The following is an 18,018-nucleotide window of genomic DNA, read 5'->3' on the forward strand; positions in this document are numbered from 1 at the left end:
GCATTCTGTGCTAAAAGTGGTCCTTCTGAATCCTGCCTGATCTGCCACAAACCACAAAGTTCGATTGTCTGTACCTGTAATAGTTTTGCCACCCAAAGGAGAGACTCTCACGGAGCTGGATGATCTATATACGGCCAAGACCTCAGTGGGTGCTGGGCCACAGCTTGGAATCTCTGGGCAAATACCTTAATCAAAATCTGTAGGAGACAGTATTGCAGGAGGACGGTGTCATCAGGATTAAAACAAATAAACAAACAAACACCACCAGCAACAATAACAGAACCACAAGTAGCAGCTGAGGAGTAAGAGTGGGAAGATTTGAGCCTTTCTCCAAGGACACTCGCTGCTAACTACCTCCTATTCTGCAGCTGCCATGGGCTTCCCAAAGCTGGAGGCCCTGGCATCTGTCGCCTCTTGCCACACCCTAGCAACAGCTGTTACCTGAAAACTCCATATACAAAAGGATATCTTGTCCCATGCTCCCAATATATTTTTTCTCTTCATCTCACCTCTCCTATCCAACCCCAAAATATTTTTAAAAATCTACAGAAAAACGATGCTTTGTGCAGACCTGAGTAAGTCAGTGTGCTCTCTGAACTCTTGCAGGATGGCACCATCCCAGCCAGCTCTGATGAAAATAGCTCCCGTGCCCCCACTGGCACTGCCACAGGGAACAGCTGCTTGCAAGCCTGCTGTCTGACCCACTAAGCCCTCTATCTCCACTCTGTCTCCACTGTTGTTCTCCAAGTACCTAATTATCCATGAAAACAGTCACTGGCATGAGCTTCAAGTTTGGTTAAAGTTGATAAATATTGGAAAAAGGATCTTAGACCTGGAACCCACTCCTCCTTAGAAGATAAGGAGAGGAACGTAGAAAAATATGAAGACTCGCTATGGAGAGAGTTGATCACTGTTTCTTTTGTTTTTTCCTAATTAGTAAACTCATAGAAACCAACTTCACCACCTAATACAGGGAAGTGAGTTCTTGATCCAAATGAATACTAAAAATAATGAGAGAGGAGAACCATCTTCCTTCATCTCCCATTCTCTCATTTTGATGTGTATTTAACTCATTTTCAGGGGTTTAATGATTCCAAAGCTGATGGAAACCATGCTAAAATATCAGCATTGGCCTTTTAGAAAGGTAATCACAAATGTATTATTCATGAACGATGAACGCTCTAGTCATTAAAAGAAAAGGTTTACATAAGAATTGAAGTACATTTGGGTATAAAATAATTCCATAATCATTTATTGAGCACTTACTAAGTGCCTTCCATTTGCATGATGTTTTTGGTAAGTGACAAACTACTTTCACATGCTCTCTCTCCAGGTAGGAGAAGTCTTTACCGGAAGGCCTGCTCTGTACCAGGATTGTGCTTGCTGCCCCAATATCCAATTTGTGAAACAGGAAAGACATTCACAGGAACAGGAACTGTATGTTGGAAAAGCCTCCTATTCAAAGGGAATTCAACACTCTATACCAGTACCAGGCTTCTCTGCATTGATCCCCAATACAGTGACTCTCCATTTCCTAAAGCAACCCCCCTCCACTCACCACCACCCTTTTAATCTGAACAGACAGTAATTTCCTGACTCCATGATATCTTCTCTGCTGTTTAGAAGAATAAAAATGTATTCCTCCTTCCACTTATAGTTAGATTTCAGTAGTAGCTTGCCTGCTATTTCCTGCTATTCCTAGACAGTTAAGTGTCTGGTAGAGCTAAGCTTCCACATTAATGGTAACCAGAAATGGCTATTCCCAAGACATTCTCTATGCCAACCTTAAAGTTCCTTAAGTTCGAAGTGCAATAATATGAACTATTTCTCTTTTCTATTCTGTACGCTCTAAATTCTGTATCTTTACTTTATTGTAGCTGGGTCTTTGGTTCAATGCCATGAGTTTTACCTTTTATTTGTATAACGCATTAACACTTGCAAAGCAAACTCAGGAAAGCAACTCAACATTCATTGAACATGTTTTCTGAAAGAGGCAACAGCAAGGCTGTAAGAGTCTGGAAAGGCAGTCTGTGATAACAAAAAGGCAAATACACCGAACGATCTGAAGGAACTGCAATGTCCTACAACTGAGCTAAAACTCATAGCCTAGTGAGTTGCTTTTAGGGAACCAGTTCTAGTGATTCGATGAGATTATAGTAATTCGCATATTTAGTCTAGGTAGATCAGCATAACTGAAAGGCTGGAAACAGTTTCTCTCTTAATTAAGCATTCCTCATTACAATCTCACCCCACTTCCATCCTCACAGCTGCCAAAATGGTGAACTGCAATTTATCTTCCTATTACAAATTCAGAACAAGCAGCATTCAAATTAAGTTTTCAAAACCACATGGCAAGGGAGACCCGGTTTAACAGTTAGTAGAGAAAAGTGACCATTCTATCTTGTCAAAACAAACACTTCTAGAAACAAATTAGATTTTCCCCAACAAATTGGAAAAATCATTTGTCTACTTGTTTGTTTGTGCAAGTTGTCATACCAGAATGTGACAGCTTTACATACATGATTCTGTTTTACGTTTGTCTTGGCATTACATTTTTAACCCCCTAAATTACCAGTGGAGGACAGCATTAAATTGCAGTCTAGCATCCTGCAGGAGCTCTTGTATCTACCACTTTCTGGATGGATAACCTATGGCCAGTTAGAGTAAATGCCTCTTTCCTCAGTTTCCTCATCTGTAAAATTAAGGTAATAAGCGTATCTTCTAAATAGAGTTGCTATAAAAATTAAAGGTGGATGTATAGATAGATAGACGGATAGATAGATGATAGGTAGATAGATGATAGAGACAGACAGACACACAGACAGACAGACAGACAGGCAGACACACACACACATACACACACACACACAGAGAAGAGTCTTTGGCAGGTAATAAATGCCACATGTTATAGTTACTATCATGCTTACCGTTACCACAAAGAGAATGGTGACATTGTTGGGCTTCTTTATTTAAATGCTCTATTACAAAACTTTCTGGTTAAGTACCTCTGGTATTAGTCTATAGAAGAAAGAAGAGGTGGATTTTGGATGTTGTAATTAGAATCTCATGATTGCATGGGCAAATTTCCAAAGAAAAGATTTATACATAAAACATAAAAATAACTAATGATTTGAAAAGTCATAGCATGAAACCCCACTAATATGAATGCTTTAGAAATAGTTAATTCTCTTCAAATTAAGAATGTTCTGAGAAGGTTTTCTTGACTATTTATGGCACATTTTTCTTTGTTTTGTATCAAGAATAATACCATAACATATATGTATATGTGTAAAATATCGGTCTCATCTGATGCGATAATGTGTTATTGAGTTAGTAATAAGTATCACTGAGTTCTTTGGCTAATTAAAAAAGAAAGCAAAAATTTTATTTTAAAAGTTTTAATATTTTGTCTTTTATCACTAATGTGTTGTCTAAATAAATTTTTGTAATTGTTTTATTGAGATACAATTCACATGTCACACACTTTTTCCATTTAATGTGATAATTCAATTGTTTTTAGTATAGCCACTGTTACAGAAATCATCACCACATTCAAGTTTAGAACATTTTCATCAGCCCCAAAAGAAACTCTATTACCCATTAGCAATCACTCTCCATTCCCCCTCCACCTGCCGCTGGCAACCACTTTCTATCCCTATAGACTGGGCCTATTCTGGGCATTCCACATCAATGGTAATACAATATGTGTTATTGTGCCTGTCCTCTTTCACTTGGCATAATGTTTTCAAGGGTCCTCCGTGTAGTAACATGTACCCGTACTTTATTCCCTTTTATTGCCTAATAATATCCACTGCATGGCTATACCACACATTGTTTATCCATTCATCAGTTGATGGACATTTGAGTTTTTTTCTGTTTTTGGCTATTATGAATAATGCTGCTTTGAACTTCTGTCACATTTTTATGCAGACATGTTTTCATTTCTCTTGAATATATACCTAGGAGTAAAACTGCTAAGTCTTATGGTAACTTTATGTTTAATCATTAAGGAAATGCCAGACTTTTCCAAAGTGGCTGCATCATTTTACCTTTCCACCAGTAGTATATACGGGTTCCCATTTCCCCGCATCCTTGTCAACACTTGTTACTGTCTTTTTATTATAGCCATCTTGAGAGTGTGAAGTAGTATCCACATGCAATTTTTAGATGTAAAAACATGGAAATATATTAGGCAAGGAAATAAAATCTGTTATGATAAGAGAAAGCATGAAGAGAATAGGAAAAGGATCCTGTGGTCAGGCTGGAAAAGGCAACAGGAGATGTTTTTAAATGTTACTCAATTGCATGTCCTTATGCAACTAACGGCCCTATCCAAAGTGTCAGGATTAGGGAGCCAGCCCTCAATTTCACATCTGGAGCTTATAATAATCATAGCAACAACTCTTGGCTTACGGATTTATTTTATAAAGTCCCTTCCCATGTTATACCCCATTCGATCCAATATCTTAAATCTTATATGGGAGAGTATTTTTCCCACTCTGCAGGTAAGTGTGCAAAGACCCAGAGTGGCAAATGACTTGCCCCAAAAAATGATAGTTAAAAATACATTCATACATACATACATACATATTAAATAAATACAATTCACAAAGCTGGGCCTAGATGTCAAGTTTTTAAATTTCAAATCCCAGGTTTTGGCTTCCTCTTTCCTCATCACCTTCATTTACCTCTTCTCTGCTGACGCAGAAAGTAATGGAAAAGCTAGAGATAGTGGAAAGGAGGGGTGTGTGTGTGTGTGTGTGTGTGTGTGTGTGTGGCAATTAGAGGCAGGAAGCCTGCACATCACAATGTCCCCCACAATCAGACTGTAAGAGAGCAGCTATGGATGTAAAAAGATGTCATGACAGTCACAGCAAGGATTGCCACATGCCCATTCCTTTATGAGAGACGTTCCTGCAGTAATGAAGAAGCCAGAGCATAAGGCCACTTAAGTCCCTAAATTCTGAATATTTTATTATCTCTACTTAGAGTAGTACATTTAATTACATACACCAGTCATTCAAATATTTGTTAACAATTATTATGTGCTCGGCACATAATAATATGATTGAGATTTAAAAAAAGCAATGACTACAATTTTCCAAAGTAAAATAAAATAGTTAACATTTACTAAGCCTTTCATATAATCCTATAGCATTTCATATAATCCTCACAAAATTCTTACAACAAAAGTGGAAACTGAGGCACGAAGTTAAGTAAATTTTCCCAAAGTCACAGAACTAATAAATAGTAGAGGCAGAATAAGAACCCAGGCAGTCTTCTTCCATAGCCTGTGTTCTTAACCACCACCCAATTATTCCTGCCAGATCTTGCTCGGCTGGAAGACACAGGTGGTGACACACAGAGATTAATAATATTAATTCATTCCGGCAACCATTTGTTGAATGCTCATTAATACATGAAGCCCAGGGGGCAAATTCTCACAATAAGCCCATAAAGAACTTATCTCCATTACCAGGAAACAGTTTCAGAGAATTGAATTAACATGTTCAAGGTTACAGAGCTATAGTAGCTACTGCTGACATGGTGCTTATGATACACCAGGCACTGTTCTAAGCACTAACTCATCTAATCCTCATAACATTATGAGGTAGGTTCTATCATTATCCATTATTCTTAGTTGAGAAACTTGTCGGAGAACCCTCACTAGTAAGTTGCAAACCCAGAATACACTCTAGCTTAAAGTTCTTATCAAAACAACTTAATGCTGACTCTTTTGAGTACAAAGTGGCAGAAATTCAAAGCCAGGTCTGTCTAACTCTTGAGTGAGAGAGAGCCCTCTCTTTTCTTACCAAAATGCTAAGCAAGGTTCTCAAACCTGCTGTAGTGCAGAGGGTGCTAGGGAAGAAGGGAGTAACAAGAGCTGTGGAGACAACCCCTTCCCCCCAGGAAAGAGCATTTAAGCAGCATCTTGGAGAAAGTGCTTACTGGACAAAGAGGGGCACCATGCAATTTATTATTTTAAAGGAATTGAAAACTACCCTGTTGAAGACTTCGAAAAAGATCACAAAGTAACAAGGAGCAAATAAATTAAATTATTGAAAAGAAAGTGTTTCAGATTGAATCATAAAGGCTTACTCTATTTTAATTTTTTCAATGAGAAAATATTCGTGAAAGGAAAACGAGCTCTTTTCCCTATCATTTGGCTACAAGGAATAGAATGGTGCAATTTGCCTTTTGTAACGTTAAACTCTATTAATTCTGACGTCCAATATTTACTTCCTCAATCTAAGTGCTGCAAGCAGGGTGGTTACCAAACCTTGGAGATCTTTACAAGATTCTCTCCTTCAGATTCTGAAACACAGCATTTAGAAACCACAGTGAGCCTGGAGATTCAGGTCAAGAACTAGAAGGAACTGGTGTGTGCGTTGCTCGCGCGGGGCGAGGGGCCGGCAGGCAAGTTGTGGCTCAAACGCAGCAAAGCCAGGGTTTTCCCCTGGCAAACTGATTTATGATCACAAGAAGCGCAGCTGCGGAACCGGTCAGACCATAAGTATAATTCTCAAACATGAATTTAGGAAGAAGGACCAGGTTGGGATGGGAAAAGTAAGGGGAGGGGGGGGTCCGCGGGTCACTGCCTGTCCTGCGTTCGGCGAAACCTGTCAAGTCTTTATTCTTGCAGCAGCCGGGGGCCCATGGACTCTGCTGCCCAAATTGCGCGCGCTTAGGGAGTTGACACAGCAGCGAGACAGCGGGACAAGGTGCCTCCGCGCCCCCTTGCGGACCCAAATGACCAATGATGAGGTGCGCCTATTTAGTGATAAGGTACAGCGTTTCAAAACGTTCTCAGTTTAGCCCCCACAACGACTATTAGCTCCAATTTACAGATGAAAATGTTGAGGGTCAAACAAGTGAAAGAAGACTTGCCAGCAAAAAAGAAAACCTCAAGTGAAGGCGATCTTTGGGGCTGGCTCCTTTGATCTAGGAGTAAAGATGTGGGGACGGGGACCGGCTCCCAGGGACCCACACCGACTCCTATGGCTCTCCGGGAGGATTAGGAGCCGGCTGTCAGCGGGGAGGCCTGGCAGCGGCCAGGTGCCTGGGAATGGGGAGCGCGCGCGGTGGGTGGCAGCGCGTCTGCGGGCGCCGGGCTGCAGCAGCGAGGCTAGGGCGCAGCGCGCACCACCCGCTCGCCTGCGTCCGCCTGGGGAGCCCCGCGCCAGTCCCGAGTCCGGAGGGCGCCGGGCTGCAGCAGCCAGGCAAGGGCACCACGCGGACGATCCATTCGCCCGCAGCCGTCCCGGGGCCCCGCGCGAGTCGCAAGCCACAAGCCAGAAGCCACGGCGCGCGGGCGCGCGGGAACGCTGCGGACACCGGCTGGCAGTGCCACCGCGAGCCCACCGGCACTGCCCCGCGCCTTACCGTAGCTGCTCCCCGGTGACCAGGACCTCAGCCATGCGCTCTAGCTCTCTTTGCTGAGCCCCGCCACTCCCGCTGTGACTGCTGTCGCTGCCACCGCTGCCAGTGCTGCCGCCCTCCATGCTCGGAGCCGCACCGCTACCACTGTCTTTGCTGGCCGCCGCGGGTTTGGGTGTTAAATCCGCCTGCCCTCACAGAGGCCTCTCCCGCCATCTTTGTTAGGGGCACTCCCGTTGCTCAGACGCGATTGGCTGGAGAGGAAGTCCTGTGGGTAGGCTGAGGATCTGCGCGAGTCCGCTCTTGGAACTCCAGCTTGAGGGCGTGGCTGGAGCCCCGCGTGGTCGGGGGGCGGGGCCGATGGAGGAAAATATAAACATTTGGGCGGGGCACCGGTTCTGTGGTTTTTGTAGGGTGGAGGTTGAATTAGGTGGGCGTGCGTTCTCATATCCACCGAGCTCCTGCTGCGGGGCCAAGGGGACAGGCTGGGAGATTGCCAGACAACTGTGAAGATATTTTTATTAGACTTCCCATGTCCCAAATTGCCAGAGAGTGAAAATAATAGTGTAGCTGGATAGTGAACAACGAAGGATATGCAGGTTACTGCAGGACACGGAGAAAGTAAGCATTTTTCTCTTCCCGATTCCTTTCACCAAAGACAGTTTACTTACTTTATGGCGTAATCAATAAAGAACGCTGGCTCCACGCCTATAATTTCCTACCTAATTGTGCTTAATCCTCAGATTCTGTCTTTACAAAATAAATATAATTGTGGCTACCACTTGTTAACATCTGCGGCATTAAAGATGCTTCAGGTAGTTGTTACTTTCTTTAATTATTGCAACTAATCATAAAATAGGTATTGTCCTTGTTTTACATCAGGAAGCAGCCTCAGCGAGATGGGATAACTTCTCCAAGGCAAGAAGCTTGAAAGAGCAGGAAGTAAAAAATCAAAGCCAGGACATTTTGGCTTCAAAGTTGTGTTCTTAAAAGACTGCCCCTTAAAAATATGACGTGTTGTTTACCTTACAAGGAATATGGAAGGAACTTTGACTAGTGCCAAATAAATGTCCTCTTTTTCTGTCTTATGCAGGGGCAGAGCTTGGTCTACAGGAGTCTGCAGGAGAATGGAGTAATGCTAATGGCATTAGCCATTGTAGTAAAGGGATATCTGTGTGTTGATGTTTAATGCAGTTGTTACAGTATTCGCATGTATTCAGGTCTCTGTGCCTTTACAACAAGTAAATGTGAGACTTATTTTAAATTCACAATATTTTGAAATGTGATCTCTCAAATGCAGATGTATAGTCGAAATCTACAGAATAAAAATAAAATGAAAGGGCTGTTGAAAACCAGCTTCTCTTCTTTGTATACCAATTCTGCCACTCAAGAGTATTTATACCCACTATCTTGCAGGCTTATTATCTTTTATTGTTCTGTTTTGTCATTGGCATTTTGTTTTTAAAGATCACAACAGCCTTTTCCAACATTCTATAAGATCACTACTTAACTTAAAATTTGCAACATTTCATTGACCATTTATTCTGTGCTTTATGTGGTGCTAAGCATTTTGGTTATATTATCTAATTTATTCTCACAAAAACTGAGTTAAGTATCTTAAGTATAAAAATCTTAAGTATAGAAAGGTGAAGTAATTTGTCTACATTTCACACCATGAAAGTCAGTCAGACAGCCCTAGAACCCTACTTCTGTAAACTCCCAAGTCTATGTTCAACCACACTTCAGAAGGAGAACAATTGTCCAACTCGCTCATGAATCCAACAAGATATTAGTCAACTCTTTCACCAAAAGAAATTATCTAAACTTCTTAACTTTTTAAATATACTATGGCAAAAATTAGACCAAACGAGAAAAAGTTCCAAGTGAATATGATTCTCAGAGCCTTATTCTGCATAAAATTAATTCATTTAACAGAAGTAGACATCCCAGAGTTAATGAGTTTAACAGATAGTATTTGCTCATATTTTCATCCTATAATATAGAATAGCAAGAGTTTGCATTGGCTTCACACTCAAACATGCAGTTTCTTTTGTGAATGTTTTCACAATAGTGATATGATTTACATATGTAGGTAGAATTTTTTCTCCCTTTTAAATCTAGTCATGTTTTCACTTGAATTTGGGCATCTTTCTTTATCTGAAAAATAAAAATAAAGAATATTTCTTTGTAGAAGACTTTCTTGTTTAATAGTTTCTGATAAAAAGTTTTTGATGTAAAACTCATCATGAAAGTTTATGATTCAAAATACTAAGATAAAAATAAGCACCTTAACATAGAAGCAAAAAAAAAAAAAAATTCAAGTCAGGAAAATACCTGTTACCACAACTCCAGTGAGAGGAAAAAGGCAGAATTTTCATGCTTGACAAGGCTTGTGTGTGTGCGCGTGCGCGTGCGCGTGTGCACGCGCACACACTTATGTAGACGTGAACAGGAAATGAGGAACTGGTTGCTGTTATTGTTTTAACCTTTCTTTTGACATACGAGGCACACCATGCTCCACTGGGTTAGGAGACAGGCCCTTTTTCCTAACTTAGGGAAAAGTGAGTGAACTGGCTCCTGAGGACATGTGAGCACCAAAGTGGGACTGTGAGCTCTGGGGCAACTGGTCCCAGAATAAACTGTGATCTGTAGGTATTTATAGACAAGAAAAGGGCACTGACAAGGTGATTAATTCAATGCGAAGATCTTAGAAGGGCTGAAAAATCAGACACCTCAGTGTGTGATTCCTGGCTTGTATTGGGGCAAGTTCATTATCTTCTCTGAATGTTCTGACTCCTTTGTAAAGTCAAGATCATACCATCAATCCTATTGGGTTGTTAACATTATGAAATAAAATTTAATGAGTGCGCTTGTTACAGATGGGAACTATTAAATGTGAGCCTTCTCCGGCTTGCCTCACTTACCGGCTTCATACCTTCTGGTGCTCTGAACCAGTTCTTATCAAACTTTTGGTGAGTAGGGACCAGTTGTGTGTGTATGTGTGTGTGTGTGTGTGTGTGTGTGTGTGTGTGTGTGTGTGTGTGTGTGTTTCCTATTGCTATCCATAGGGTTAAAGACTGTTTGGTAAAATATAATAAAAATGAAATTTCAAAAACATACAAAACAGAAGCCCAATTTTTTTTTTATTGTTTTGGTTAATAGAAAATTGTCATGTTGCTATAAACATTTCTAAATTATTTCTTTCAATATATGTCTCAGGGTCTGTCATTACAGTGTGGATGGAAAAATGGGATCTAGAGAAAGTAAGCTCATGGGGTGATCTGATCATAAATTCTTAACTGGGCAGGTCAAGGTAGGTAGTCACGCCCCAGGCCTGTAACTTCTTTACTAAAAAGACTTATTTTTGCCTTAAGCAAGCCCCATCTGTTGTTTCTGTGCATCTAGGTTAACACACCATGGAAACGCCCCCTTACAGGTTCCTCTTTCTAAAGTACACAAGAGAGCACAGAATCTTAACTATTCTGTATGATCTTCCTTAAGGTCCCTCCTTAATCTCAAATACATAAAAGAAAGTCCAAACTGTTACTCTCAGAAGAATTTATCTGTCTGTTGAGATCTTGCTTCCAAGTATATGTGCTGTTTTGCTCAAATAACTTTTTATAAAAATTTTCTACAGGTTTGTATGTTCTTGGACAACCAGTCGTGGTCACCATTTGGCAGACCATGCTTTGAGTAGTACTGGTTAAGGGCGAACAGCGATGTAAGAAGATGAACTTGAATCAAACGTGTGAAATAATATTGTCAATGATGAAGCTTAAAACCATGTTAGCTGTCATTATTGCTGTAGCCTCTTAATATATACCTGTATCATTTCTGCCTAATCTTAGAGATTAACTCAAATCCCCTTCTCTGTGATATTGTCTTTCCTTCATTCCCCCAAGCAGTTTGTTGCTCTTTCCATTGAATTTTCCTGGTATCAGAAGATCTACGTTGTTCTTAACCATTAACCCAACTCCTGATTCTTCTGCTGCCACAATTTTTATTCTTTCTCTGCAAATGGAGCAGGCTGATGGTTTAGCAAATCCTGTTCAGACGTTACTGTTGATAGATTCTTAAAATAAAGAGCTTGTCTTTAAAAAATATATGTAAAGATAGAGAAAAACAAAATGTTCATGTTTTCAGAGTTTTCTTCGTCTTAACCTGGGTTCTGAGTAGTTCTTGATGCTGAAGGCGGAAAAAACGCTTAATACCTTGGTGTATGCTGCCACCTAGTGATAGCTTTTGCAATGACACTAAATGAGAGGGTCTCCTGTAAGAAAATTTGGGGCCGCACTCAGGAGTGCCTGCCTTTTGAGAAATTTAGGTGGAGGATGTGGTATGTCACATTATTAGAGATGCTACTGGCTTTTAGTAAGCAGGAAGTGGGGATGCTACATATTTTCATTTGCTTGGAACAGCACTCCACAAAGAAGAATTGAATTGTCCTAAATCCAGAATGTCTTTCTTACGTCCGACTGTGGATGAAAAACCTGTTTGCTGTTATCTGAGCCTAGCAGCTAATTTGGTTTTATATAGAAACACAAGATATTTTTAAAACTATTTTAATATAATCCTGAATTGTCCAGGCATGTGACTATTGTGTACATCAGGAAGAGACTGTATTTTTTTCTTTTCAGAACTTTACCAAGGAAGGTTCATCATTGCATAAAATTGTTTCACTTGCCTTTTATGTGACATATGCACTATGAATGCACCACACCTTTTTCAGTCTGCATTTGTGCTGATTCTATGTATGTTTGTATAGGAATATATTATTTCGCTGAATTTTAAAATGCCAAACAAAAGAAGTGATGTTGTGGGGATGAGGAAAATTTCCCTTTCCCTCTTAGTTCTTCTGCCTGGTCAAATAAGGTGGATTAACAGGTGAAAATCAAGTTTTAATACTTGCACAGAGAGTTCACATAAGCATAAAAATTCCAAAGACAGTGAAGTAAAATGAGGTATATATGTCATTCTGGACCAGGGACTGGGAGGTAAGGGTCTAAGACTTCAAAGGGAAATAAATAAATTTAAAAGAAGATAAAAAGAGTTAATGTTTAGTAAACAAATGTTTATTAGGCCATCTTGAAACAATGGTACATAGGGCTTTGATTAAAAAGGCCTTTCTGGGTTCCTCCCTGTCTATCAAGGCTAGTTTAGAGTTAACAATGGTTATCATTGATAATACCTGCCTTCCTCCAGCAGGTCCTCGTCCTCTATCTAAATTCTTTTAGGCAAGGAGAAGGTCAAAGGTACTTTCTGAGTCTTCTATTTCTTAAAAATAACCAGCTTAAAATAATCAGTATCCTAAAGTGGCATATTTTGGGGTGGCAAACTCTGCTTCTCCTCAAAAAACAATCTAAGAAATCACAAATATATGGAAACGCGATTCACTCCTAAGCAATTCAAGGTCAAAGAAGTAATTACAAAGAGAATTAGAAAATAATCAAACATGCGATAATGGAAGATAAACATTTCAAAATTTGTGGGATATAGGTAAAGCAGAGCTTAGAGGAATATTTATAGTTTTCACTATTTACGTTAGAAAAGAAGAGAGGCCAAAAATTAATGATAAAGAACTAGGGCGGGGGGAAGAGTAAAGCAAATGTCAAGTAAGTAGCAATTGATATTTAATAAATTTCCCTTTTTGTTTTCTAAAGAACATGAGAAAGCTTTGGGAGATAATGCAATGTTCTGCATTTGTCGAATCATTAAATTGGACCCTTTAAGTGGATGCCATTTATTTTACTTAATTTACATCTCAGTCAGGTTGATTTAAAAATGAAGGGGCCCTGAGGCAGAGATACATCTTGTGAATTTGAGATTGTGGGGGAGGGGTTGTAATAGGGATTGTATAAGGTCTTATGGCCTTAGTAAGAACTTTGCTTTTTATTCCAAAGATTAGAATCTATTGGAGAATTTGAACAAAGGAACATCTTATATTATTGTATATTATATTATATAATCTGACTTATATTATTGTAGAGATTGCATAAGATAACATACATAGTGTGCTCAGCTCAGTGCTAGACTCAGTAAATATTTAAATAGATGTTCCCTTGCTTTTTCTAAAGCAGTGTCCGTGTGAAACATGAAACAATACCACCATCTAGTGGAGAAAATTCTGATTGTTTTATACGTTAAGGCGTAAGAGGTTGTTTAACAAAGGATGTGAAATTAAAATGTAAACTACTATATTTCCCATAGAATGAAATAAATCTTGGTATAAATCAGAACTTCAGAACTTCCTTATCTGAAATGATTTTAAGTAGAGTCACTACAGTTTCCAAGACATTACTTTATTCTGTTTCTCCTACCATGTGCATTTGTTTCCCCGAGAAGGTATTTCTTTCAAGGTTTCCACCTCACATGTTGGTAAATCTTCATTGATAGCCCAGTTTTTAGTTGTAAGTCACACTCTTCCTGGGTGATCTCATTCATAGGCACTCTTATAACTACCATATGTGTGCATTGAAAAGCTTTATCGTTTAGCTCCTGGCCAGACCTTTAATCAAATTCCAACTTCTAGATCCAGTTTCAAGGCATGTCCTCATCTGTATATTCCCACGGCCTCTCAGTATCCACATATCAAAACCAGAACTCATCCTATCTCACCCCAAATCTGTTCCTATCCTTCCTGCAACATGTCGTAAATGAGAGGAAATGATCTCATGCAGGAACCTAGAATGCATCCTTGATTCTTTCCTCTCTCTTGCTCCCCATGTCTAATCAAGTAGCCACTGCTGTCCATTCTACTTCAAAAAATTATTTCTCAAACCCAGCCCCCTTCATCATTCATTCGGGCTCTTACTGGTCTCCTTCAACTCTCGTCTTCCTTCGATCTGTGCCACAAAATAGAATGAGCAACTCTTTTCTTTCTCTCTTCTCTTTTCTTTCCTCTCTTTATTCATATATGATTTATTATCTGTCCTTTTGCACTTTTTTGTCTGTACATGGGGTTTTTTCATATTGGGGAAAGTATTTTAATGTATTTAATTACACATATTTAAAGCATGAATATGCTCTCAGTAAAGATAAATTAAAAATCCCTTTTGATATCCTCTTCCACTCCCCTCCTTAGAGGTAAATGTTATTGCCATTTATTTACTTATTCATTCATTCAATTGTTCAGCAAATACATATGAAGATCCATTATGCGGTGGGCACTCTGCTTAATGATGACCAAAATTGTATCCTAGTGAAGTTTATAGCTTTATACTCTTAGAGACAATAAAGGACTTTAAATAATCTCACAAATAAATGTAAATTGTCACTACTTAAAATCTAGGAATGAGAGGTGCTTGCTGCCATGATAGCATATATTAGAGAGGCTTGATCTGATTAGAGAGGTCAGAGAAAGATTCCTAAATGACTATTTAACTAGAGCTGAGTGGTCCAATAAAGTACCCACTAGCCAGCCACATGTGACTATTTAAATTTAACTAAAATTAAATAAAATTTAAAATTCAATTCCTCAATCGCACTATTCACATTTCAAGCACTCAAAAGCTACATTTGGCTAGTAGCTGCCAAATTGAACTGTGCCAACATAGAACGTTTCCAACATCTCAGAGGATTCTATCAGCTAGAGAATGAATAGGTGTTCACCAGGCAAAGAAGGAAGCGAAGAACATGCCAGGCAAAGCAGCCCCAAATAGCAGGAGGCATCATGGTGAGAGTAAAGACCTCTTAGAGAGTCAGTGTGCCTGATGTTGCAAGGAGGCATTGAAGAAGATGCGGGAAAGCAGCAGGAGGCAGGATAGGATACAGATCTTCCAAATGGCTAGAGGAAAAAAATAATCAAACAAACGTAATTAATGCAATGAAAGATCGTGAAAGAAAATAAGAAACAACAAAAGCAACAAAAATGTTCAGTAAATAGAGAAAAAAAGTTGGCAGAGGCGAGGCCAAATATATCGGATCAAATTTGCATACCATGTGCCTACGACTGTGTTAATCTGCTTGAGGAAAAATATTACATTCAGACACAGCATCTGCAGGGGGCAGACAGGTGAGTTAAACAGGTATATGAACGGAACCACTACCCTTGCACCCTTAAGTCTTTGATTTCTTAATTTCTGCCATTAGCCCAGATGTGTGATACTGTTTTTAATTTCTGCGTGGAGACAGTTTCTGGGCTTCTAATTTGCCTTTTCGGCGGTGGGCACTCTGCTTAATGATGACCAAAATCGTATCCTAGTGGAGACAGTTTCTGGGCTTCTAATTTGCCTTTTCTACTACAATAATTCTTATTCTATGAGTAAAGGAAATAATGTGAGAGGCTGCCAAGCATCATTAAAAATGGGAATGACGTTTGGGAACCAGGAAATGATCTTTGATCTCTGGCTGACTGTTATCTATGGATTATCTCTCATTTCTCTTAAGATGTTAATTATATTTATCATAGTTTTGCGATTTGGGGGAAGGAGAATAAAAGCTGGAAAACTTGTTAGGAGGCCACAGGAATAGGAAATAAGGGTCCAAACCAAGGCTACGGTGATGGGACATTTTAAGTCTTCGGAACGCCTGGACATCGCCATGCTCTTAACTAGATTAATAAAGAATAAAGAAGATAGGAAACAACAACAACAAAATGCTCATATGTAATTTTTATGTGAATAATGGTTTACCAGGTAAAATTTTCTTTTCATACTATGAAACACATTACATGAACACTATAATCAAGTGTATGGTGTCCATGAAAACAGTATTAATTTAGTATGGTTGGCTCTTTGGAAGTTTTTCTGTGACTGTTTACCTATTAAAAGAGTTTTTCTTTTTTCTTGTCACCAGCTGGATGACTGAGCAAGTCTCAAACATTTAAGAAAAATATGTAGAAAATCTTTTACTTTAGAAAAATGTATCCATCAGCCTGACTGTAAAAAAATGAATTAATAAAAACTATCATCATTCTATTTTAAGAGAGGAACTCAGGTCCAGCTCCTTGCTGGAATAGCAATAATCTGTCATTAATTAATTAATTAAAAATAAAAATATTTAATAAGTAAGGATAAGTAAATAACAACAACAAAAAAGCTGCCATCTAGTAAACATCCTTTGTTTTACATGCATTTTAGAATGTAGGAATTATTATCTCCTTTTTACAGATAAGGAGGTTGGACTGAGAGAAATTAAGTAAACTGCTCTAGGTCACAAAGCTGGAGAGAATAGATTTGGGATCCCAACCCAGGCCTGTCTGATGGGAAAGCTAGCATTCTCCTTACACTGAGTGAGTTCACTTATAGGGTGTTTCCAGTTTAACAGCATCACAAAGGTTGATTCTCTCACTGATCATAAATTCCCATCAGGCAACGGCCTTCATATTCAGCATTTCGCTCCACCACATTCCTTATACATTTGGCTATAATAAAAGAGGTTAATGAAGAAGTAGTTCAGAGGAACATTTCTGCCACCAACTAAAGCACCACCCAGACTCCTGGGGTGCTCTACTCTGTGTCTGCATATAATCTCACACAGGAGTTTAAAGAAAATGCCTGCACATTTCCTTTGAATTCAACCACTCACTCACCCACCCTCCTTTTTTGACTTCGACCAAAGTCTGCTTTACACAGACTAATAGGAGGCCACTACTTAACTGGAGTATTCCTCTCAGGGGCGGTGAAAGCCTCAAGGGGAGCCTACATGCATCCCTGGGAGAGCTTACCACATGCTGTTATGTTATTCATGTATGTGCATATCTTGTCTTAAAACGTTGTATTCAGGTCACTAAGATTTAGTCTAGCAGACACCTTAAGAGAAGGCCAGGTGGGCAGTTTCCACATCCTGCAGGGGCCAGTTGTCTTGTCTCCCTGACCCAGAGACTGCTCTGCCTTCCCAGCCCCAGAAAGGTTCCATTCCTCTGGACCCCAGTCCCAACCTGCCATGGGCACTGACAAGGTACTCAACCAATGCGTGGGGCCAGTCCAAGCCAGTCTCCCAGATATAATGGTCCCCAGACCCAAAGATCCCCCGTGCAGTTCTATCGGGCCTCGCTCTCGGTCCAAGATGCTAGCACCAATCCCGGCAGGATGCTTTAGCGCCATAGACTGGCCTGGAATCAGACTGCCACCTCCTGGCTGTGCGACCACGGGCAAGGCGCTGGATCCCTCATTTGCAAAACGGATAAACAAGGCCCACTTTACAAGGCTGTGGGGAGGGGGTCTGTGAGATTATGCATGCAAAATGCCTATCACAAGGCGTGCCACTGGCAGAAGATGAGACTATTCTGATAGCGACAAAATGGGGGTATTGGCGGGAAACCAGGGGGACGGGCAGCGGGACGGGTGGGTGAGGGTTCCGCGTGGCGCCCCACGGGGTCGCGGCTCGGATCTTCCGCAGCTACCGCCGGGGGGACGCGGGTTTCCTTCCAGCAGCCGCCGCTCGTTCTGCGGAGACGCAGTTGCGGGCCGGCGCTCCCCGCCTGATGTGGCCCTTCCGGGGACGCGGCCGCCGCGCGCTCCGCCCCGGAAACACGCGCCCAGCCGCCTTGGCGCGCTTTAGAAACATCTCTTCTGTTCCGTGTACCTATCGCAGGGCCCTGGGAGCTACGGGAGCTTGGTTCTCGCGCCCTAAACCTAAGCCTCGTGACCCCACGCAGCGATGAGGAGGACCCGCGAGGAGGTGGACGCGACGCTGCAGGTC

General features: G+C 40.5%; 2 protein-coding genes across 2 annotated transcripts in view; one reads left to right on the forward strand and one right to left on the reverse strand.

The window, feature by feature from the left end:
• Positions 1-7,624, reverse strand: part of DEPTOR (DEP domain containing MTOR interacting protein) — a 120,826-nt gene extending 113,202 nt beyond the window's left edge. The window contains exon 1 of the mRNA XM_006916588.3: positions 7,384-7,624. Coding sequence (XP_006916650.1) covers positions 7,384-7,502 — 119 coding nt within the window. The 5' untranslated portion in view covers positions 7,503-7,624. The remainder of the gene's footprint in view (positions 1-7,383) is intronic.
• A 10,352-nt stretch (positions 7,625-17,976) lies between these two features.
• Positions 17,977-18,018, forward strand: part of DSCC1 (DNA replication and sister chromatid cohesion 1) — a 14,124-nt gene continuing 14,082 nt past the window's right edge. The window contains exon 1 of the mRNA XM_006916692.3: positions 17,977-18,015. Within this exon, the coding sequence (XP_006916754.1) occupies positions 17,977-18,015 (39 nt within the window). The remainder of the gene's footprint in view (positions 18,016-18,018) is intronic.

The sequence above is a fragment of the Pteropus alecto genome, unplaced genomic scaffold (assembly GCF_000325575.1).
Source record: "Pteropus alecto unplaced genomic scaffold, ASM32557v1 scaffold164, whole genome shotgun sequence".
Taxonomy (NCBI): domain Eukaryota; kingdom Metazoa; phylum Chordata; class Mammalia; order Chiroptera; family Pteropodidae; genus Pteropus; species Pteropus alecto.